The following is an 8,111-nucleotide window of genomic DNA, read 5'->3' as shown; positions in this document are numbered from 1 at the left end:
CCAGCCTCATAACTAGACATTGAAGGTGATCTAGCAGTGATGAGTCATCATTCTGCTCTCTCCTTCTATCAGAAAGTTCCCTGTAGTCATTTGTGCAATGCAGCAAAGTCTGACAGGCCCTCCCTCTTCCAATATGAGTTGTATGGGCGATTTCCAGGAAACCAGCAACCACACAGATTTAGGTACTTCATCTAACGTCACTTCCCAGTATAATTAACATTTTTCTAATGAACATCTAATCCGCATTCATCTAAACCGGGAGGACAGCTTTAAGCTTTAAAATGGAGTTCAGCAGCAAACTGTGATGATTTGTTACAAGTATGACAGTAGTACTAATGTTGAGTAAGTCATTCACTGTGGTCATTTTTGAAACCGCATCTATCCGGAGATCTATCAGAGACATCCTGGAGATTGATTCTGCTATTAATATCAGCATGGGATATGGTAATAGATGACAAGTAGCCAGCTCTCTAGCAGAGTGACTAGACCATAAAACAAAAGCTTTTCAATGACACTGATGCTTTCTGCATAAATGCCACCAGCATAATGTAAAGCAGCCTGCATACAAAGGGATCACATGAATGATGATCTTTGACGAGACACTGGTGCAGAACAAATGGTACTCCCACAGAACAATCTGAATATTTCCAATGTGACATACTAAGTATGTGCAGAAGAAAGACGCTGACATATTTAAATCATTTTAATAGGCCTTTATCTGCATAAACAATATAGAATACCAGTGTGACTGCAAGCAAATGCAGAAGCAAAAAATGGCAATGTGTTTGGTGTCTGTGTACAAAAACCTAAAAGGAAATCGATGCATTGTTTGAGTGGGAACAAAAGTCTTTTTTAACTTAAAACAGATTAAGCTGAACTCCAGGCAAACAGGTAAATACACAAATGAGGTATAAGGGAGCTGACCTGCAATATGGATTTGTATTTCGGTTTATTCATTAAGGAGATTCACTCAGCTCTGCCACACACCACCACCAGCCTGGTGACCTGACGTTTCCCTACTGCAATTAAGTAGCACAACTAGGTCTTGTCCCAGCCCAAGTCTGTGATCGCATAGTGAAAGACCAACTGTCACTGTACAGGGAGTTGCAAGCGGCAGAAGCCAAGTCAAGTTCGGGTACTTGCACTAGTTGCAGTTAAAAATACATTTTAATTGAATTAAAGAAGAACTTCGGACACTGTAAACAACCTGCTTCCCTATTTATAATGGTCTGGTCCTTTAGCAAATTAAGCGCAAAATTATAGCTAATTTGCCTACAAATTAATAATCCTAATGGCCTAATCTGGCCACTCAGTGTATATATACACATATATATACACATTCTATAAACAGTGTATAGACGTGAGGATGCGGAGGAACGTTCCAAAGCTGCAGTGTAGGAGAGGGAGGCTTTAGTAACCAGAGAAGCAGGGTGCCAGCTCAGTGGTTCAGGTGAGTATAATTTATTTATTTTTAGCACTTAGACAAAAAACAGCAGTTAACCCTTGCAGTGCAGGGGTAGCCCCACTGCAAGGGTTAAGAAACAAAATGGTCTGGAGTTCTACTTTGATTAATACATAGTTGCATTAATTGTGTATTTTGTATCCAAGTTCAGGTCAATAGATAGTAAAAATTAGGAAAACTACCAAGTGCAGCTTTTTAAACTCACCAAGTTATCAGAGTCTATATGCACTAAGGGAGAATACTAAAGTATAGATTCTGACCATTTCTTTCCAAATCAAGATCCAATGTCAATACAGTATTTTATATGCACTATGTATAGTTGAAGAGCACAAGCATTTCATAAAAAGGTCAGAAAAGGAAGCCATGTACCTTTAGTACTCACATTTGGGGAAGGATCTGGCACATAGCGTTTTTCTTTCAAGCCGACTTCCTTTAACTTGGATGGTATGTGACTTCCTTCAACAAAGGCAATGTAGTCCATATAATTGCTGCACGGCCCGGCAAGGACGCTCATAAAATTCAGGTGGTAGCTGAGGTACTCCAAAAGTGTTGGTCTCTTCCTAAAGAAAATACAAAAATGGATTCTAGGTATATGCATGTGGTCTAAATTACTATAGCTATCCTGTCCAATTTTGGGTGCTGCTAAATTTACAAACTGTACACCTGTACTTCATGCAAAACCAGAATATTTATCTGGTTTAATGCAATAAACAAGTGCAAACCTTATTCTATATACCAGTGGTGGCGAACCTTGGCAATCCAGCTGTGCCAAAACTACAAATCCCAAGATGCATCTGCCTCTGGGAGTTATGTCTGTGGCTGTCAGAGCCTTGCAATGCCTCATGGGACTTGTAGTTCCAAAACAGCTGGAGTGCCAAGGTTCGCCATCACTGCTATATAGGGACCCAACACAGTCCATCCTGTATCGGTCAGCTTAAGGCCCCATTCACACTGAGCGACATAAAAATCGCGCGATTTTGAGCGATATTGGGCGACAAGCGATATTGAGCGACATCACGCGACTTTTTCCTATTGGGCTGTATGCAATCAGGAGCAATATCGCTCAAAATCGCTCTAAAAAAGGGTCATGTAGGAGCTACAAGCTACCAGCGACGAGCTACAAGCGATATTGAGCGACGAGATGTGAACAGCTCCATGGAAATGGATTGGAGAAGCTACATGGAGTGATATCGCGTGGAAATATGAGCGATATCGCTGCAAAAATCGCTCCATAAATCGCTCAGTGTGAATGGGGCCTTAAACGGCATTCACTGCGGGGAATTTATTAAAACTGGAGCAGACAGAATTTGGAGCAGCTGCCCATGGCTACCAATCAGCTTCTATTTTTCATTTTTAAAGATTAACTGAACAAAGTGAATAGAAAAGCGGATTGGTTGCTGTGGCAACAGCTCCAGATTTTGTCTGCTCCAGTTTTCATGAATCCCCACTGTGTTTTTATTGTATGCATTTACTTAATTTATTAGGTTCAAATCTAAAAAAAACATATAACATTGTTTCCAATCTTTTTTAAGTCAGGTTACTTTGAAATACTTTATGTGAATATATATATTTACAATTCCAAACAGAACATGGAGTTCCAACCTCCTTTTCCATTTTTACGAGGCTGATTTTAGCTGTGTTACTGAGAAAAAGCCTTTTGTTTACTGAGATCATTAGCTCAGGCTGAAACTTAAAGGCATAACTGAAATATATCAGAGGAGTAACTCATCCCTAATCCTGCTCTGTTTAGACATGCCTCATAGTGTTTCACTTACAAAGAGATAGTCTGAGGGCTCTTCCCTGCAGTTTGTCATTGGTGTGTCATAGGTGTTCCTTGTATGAAATATCAATTTGTAAACTAAAGATTTTATATAAATATTTTGAAAAATATAAAACATAAATTTAAAAAAAATATATAAGCGTAAAACAATCTGAAAATTCAAAGTGGTTCATCATGCTCTTGACATTTGTAAAGCGTTCCGTGACATCTGATAAGGGCAAAAATACACTGGTTGATCTTGAACTTCCTGTAGTGAGCCTACAATAAAATCTCAAACATTGTCATCAGCCCTGTCTAAGTTCTCTCTGTGGATTACAGAACTCCTCCACCTGCGTCATGGAGATGAGGAGAGGGAGGTACTCTGTAGTCCTAACACACTTCCTGTTCTAGGGTGACAACTCTACCCCTCCATAGATACAGTACAGTAGTGTAGTGTTCATTTGAATGGGCTACCTATCACACCACAATGGACCTTGTTAGGATGTGTGTTGCTGTGCTATTCAGAATAAAATGCAGGTGTGTTAGGAAGGCGTATTGAGGGGCCATTCAGAATGAAAAGCAGGCATATTCGGTGGTGGGTTGGAGTGCCATTCAGAACAAAATGCAGGCGTGTAAGGAGGTAAATTGGGGGGCCATTCAGAACAATATGTAGGGGTGTTAGGAAGTATGTTGGGGTGCCATTCAGAATGAAAAGCAGGTGTGTAAGGAGGTGCGTTGGGGGGGCCATTCAGAATGAAAAGCAGTTGTGTTATGTGCGTTGGGGGGCCATTCACAAAGAAAAGCAGGTGTGTAAGGAGGTGTGTTGGGGGGCCATTCAGAAAGAAAAGCAGTTGTGTTAGGAGGTGCGTTGGAGAGCCATTCACAATAAAAAGCAGGTGTGTAAGGAGGTGCGTTGGGGGGCCATTCAGAAAGAAAAGCAGTTGTGTTAGGAGGTGCGTTGGAGAGCCATTCACAATAAAAAGCAGGTGTGTAAGGAGGGGCGTTGGGGTGCCATTAAGAAAAAAAAAGGAGGTGTGTAAGGATGCCATTCAGAAAGAAAAGGAGGTGTGTAAGGAGGCGAGTTGGGGTGCCATTCAGAATGACAGTAACAGGTATGTAAGGAGGTGCATTGGGGGTGCCAAAATATCCGCACTACCATTTAACTTCCAGGCATTGTTACAGAGATTTCCCCACACTTCCTGTCTACCTGTTTGGTGTAAAACAGAACAGGAAGTGTTGGTTTTTTAGAACAGTTAGAATCTCTGTCACCAGTAAGATTTCCCATAACTTCCTGTCCTGATAAGGAAAACAAACAGGAAGTGAGGGGCACAGACAGCACTGAAAATGCGGAAAGGTTCTAACTTTTCTCCACTCTATCCAAAGTTTTAAAAAAAAAAAGTTTCAGCAGAAGAAGGAAGGGCTTTATATAACTTTGGTTCTATACTGCATTCACCATGCAGCAGTTACACGAAATACCATCTATTTTAGCAGGAATTATCTTCCTTCCGCTGAGTCATGTAAACAGATGTTACAATATGTCCACTGTGTTATTATAAGAGCGCACACAGCCAAGACAGAGTAACCAGGAACACTTCCAAATTCAAAATAAAATGGGGTTATGGCTGACATGGATTTCACTTTATCTATGCGCTGATCTCAAGAAGTAATACATGCATTTACTATCTCCCCAATGTTCTTATTTCAAACACATTTATCGTTCAAAAAATATTTATATATAAATCTCATACTTAACACGGTTTTGGAGTTGCTGCTTGGTGAGTGATTCAGCGTTGTGACTCATCCCTTTAAAAAAGGAGAAATAAACACCGAAAAATAACCAACGGTTGAGAGTTAAAAGGGAAACAGAAAGCTGTAACTAGTGTTGTCATACATACTACACAACCACAAATGTAGGAAAAGTACTGAGCAGTTCTTTATTGACTACTTCTTTCTATAGGCACGTTCTGATGATCAATGTGAACCCCCCAGGTAACAGACAACTATAACCCAACAGTAATATCTGCATGTAGTTGACAATGTATCTATTGCTGCAGAATCACTTACCTTAGCACTGCCCAGAGCCTCCAGATTCAAAGTGTATGTCAGGGCAGAAAAAAAAATGCATATGGAGTACTTTTCTGCAATACATGCACATTTCCCCATGTTTTATCCCTTTACGGGCCGTGTAAGTAAAGAAAAATGCCTGTCAATCTGCCAGAAATGTACTCAGCATTGAAGCCCTGTTGTGAGCTAACTACACAAAGCATTTTTGTGGATTGAGTGGTATCAGCCCTGCCCAAAGTATTTTGCTAAACAACTTAACCACTCCCACTCTCAGATCTCTACAACATAAAGGCTAAGTATTTTGTAGTCCAAAATAAGAACTAGGAGTACTCTTTGAGATAACACAGGACGTGTGCAGAGGACACAGCACAGCTCTGAGTTTCTACAGGTATTTTTGCATTTATCAAACACATATAGCTAAATGGTTCCACAGTTATGTTTAACAGATAAAAAGAGACAAAATAAGAGAAGTTCCTTGTTAGGGTTTACATAAACGTTTGCTATATAAATAGACACTTTCTAAGAGTCACTATCTGCACAATAGGGACACCTTCTCATCACCATTTGACAATGGCCTAGGCCTGCGGATAGGTAGCTCAGGTACCAGGCACAGTGTAGTGGAAAGGTCTGATCTCCTTTAAACACAATGCAGAAACTGTGGAGGCTCTGTAAGGTGCTGAGGTGAGAATGCAGCAATATGTTATGTGCTGGTTGCTTTTATTGTGAAATAAAAGCTGATGTAACCTTTGTATTTTTTTTTTACATATTGGTTTTCTTTAGTAAAACAGAGCACACTGGATAGTGCAAATAAATACCTTTTGAACCACTTTAGGACTGCCGAATGTGTATATATAACATGTGGTCCTAAAGTGGTTAACACCAAGATCACATGCTTTGCAGCCAGCACCCGGCATTCACATACAAGTAAATGGATGATTTTACAGTATCCCGATTTCTTGTATGGTGCTGAAAGGGGTAATATCACACTCTCCCTCCATCTATCTTGGGCTCCTTTGTCCCTTGTGCGGGCCCCAGCATGATGGGTGTCTGTAGTTACACAAGGGAAATCAGCACACTTCCAGTGGCTGGCCTACCCTCTGGTTTCCTGAACCTGGAAGAGATGAGGATTTTGTCACTTCCGGTTTCAGCTTGTCATTACTTTGGCTGCTGTGGCCGGAGAAGAAACTAGTGAAGCAGGATCTGTTCTTTATGAGCTTCAGTGGGGTCTATAGGCCTCTGATGTCACCATAAAGGGGACCTGTAATTTCCCCTGTGCTACACATAGTGCTTTGTTAGCCTCCTATGAGATAGCATTACAGTTAAAGTGACATTAAACCCTCAGATTTTTTAACATAAAACAATACTGTAATGTGTGCCTTAATGTAATCCATGGTTGTTTCCCTTCCCTTGCTGTTCTTCCTTTTAAATCTGTATCTCTTCTCATGCTGGGCAGAACTTCTGTTTTGCAGCAGACTGCCTTGTCTCTGAAAGGGATACATGGTGTCTGTGTGTTGGTTTGCAACCTGAGCCAGCACTACAGGAAGAGGCACTCAGCTGCAAAGGGAAGTTCTCCTCCAGCATGAGAAGATATGAGGATTTAAAAGGAAGAGCAGCAAAGAGAAGGGAAACTACCATGGATTACAGTAAGGCACACATTACAGTATTGGTTTATTTTAAAAAATCTGAGGGTTTAATGTCACTTTAAGTTTTAAAAAAAAAATTAAAGTGACATCCAAAAAAAAACCCTGCAATAAAAATGTTTAAAGCCGTCCACATATGCACACATACAAATGCAAACAATACTTGTGAAAATGATGACTGCACCACACGTTACATATCGATGCAAACTGAGTGAGATACATAATTCTAGGGCCAGTTAAATCTAAATTGGTGGGCAGTAAACTCATTTTGTTCACTAAAAATAATGATTTGAGAAACAATGTCACACAATATTGCACAAATATTGTGTGACATCAAAAAATTGCAACTGGCATTTTTCTTTATTCTACAGAGCCTTCCTCTGCTTTCAGACAATATATCATTAAATTCCAATTTTAACGTGTGTGCAATAAATAAAAAATAAATATTACTATAGTTCTGAAGTGGTTAATTAATAAAATTCACTTATAAATCACAGACTTAGTTTCTGATGGTCACCCGGAAATGCATCAGTGGAGGTACCCACTTTTTCTGCAAGGCCACCTTTGTCCCCTCAATTGCGAATATTATTTACTGGGCAAACTGGTTTGAAAAGCAACTCACTTCTTATAGTATCTAATTCAACTGTAAGACATCTGCATTCTGCCCCCCGACATCATTGTGTAAGTGCATTTCGTATTAAACTTTATTTATTAAAATTAATATGAATTTGCCCCCCCCCCCAAAAAAAAATCAATACCAGACCCTTATGCTAGACAGGGGACTGTATGGATTTTAAGGCCCCTGCTAAAGCCAGAATGCACCCCGGTTGAAAAAGACTGATCTACACTATCCAGTGCCTTCTGTTTTTATTATCTGCATGTTTGTACAGTTTGTACTATATCAGATTGTAAATGATCCACTGAGCATGTTGCGTGTAAAGATTTTATAGGTGCATTAAAGATTTTATAAGAATGCATCAGGAAGAGAACATCCGTCAGGTAACTAGTCTGCGATATTGCTTTGCAGCGGATGTTGCTACAGAATCACCCAGGATGGATGTCACGACACAAAGCCTAATGTCAAACAAAATGGTTTTTTTTTTTACAATTTTGTAAAAATATTTGTAATCTGTGTCCATCAGGGAGATCCCCCCCCCCCCCCCCCTCTTTTCCCACGAAGAGGCGG

At 40.1% G+C, this 8,111-nt stretch overlaps 1 protein-coding gene across 1 annotated transcript in view; it reads right to left on the bottom strand.

Annotated features, from left to right (window-relative positions):
- The window catches only part of MBOAT1 (membrane bound O-acyltransferase domain containing 1), a 49,949-nt gene that overhangs the window by 13,981 nt on the left and 27,857 nt on the right, over positions 1-8,111 (bottom strand). Inside the window, exons 6-7 of the mRNA XM_018555679.1 lie at positions 4,970-5,024; positions 1,845-2,022 (exon numbers count right to left, since the gene is read on the bottom strand). Coding sequence (XP_018411181.1) covers positions 1,845-2,022; positions 4,970-5,024 — 233 coding nt within the window. The remainder of the gene's footprint in view (positions 1-1,844; positions 2,023-4,969; positions 5,025-8,111) is intronic.

The sequence above is a fragment of the Nanorana parkeri genome, unplaced genomic scaffold (genome assembly GCF_000935625.1).
Source record: "Nanorana parkeri isolate BGI_ZX_2015 unplaced genomic scaffold, ASM93562v1 scaffold208, whole genome shotgun sequence".
Lineage (NCBI taxonomy): Eukaryota > Metazoa > Chordata > Amphibia > Anura > Dicroglossidae > Nanorana > Nanorana parkeri.
The sequence above is the reverse complement of the archived record's forward strand: the minus strand, read 5'-3'. Positions and strand labels throughout refer to the sequence as shown.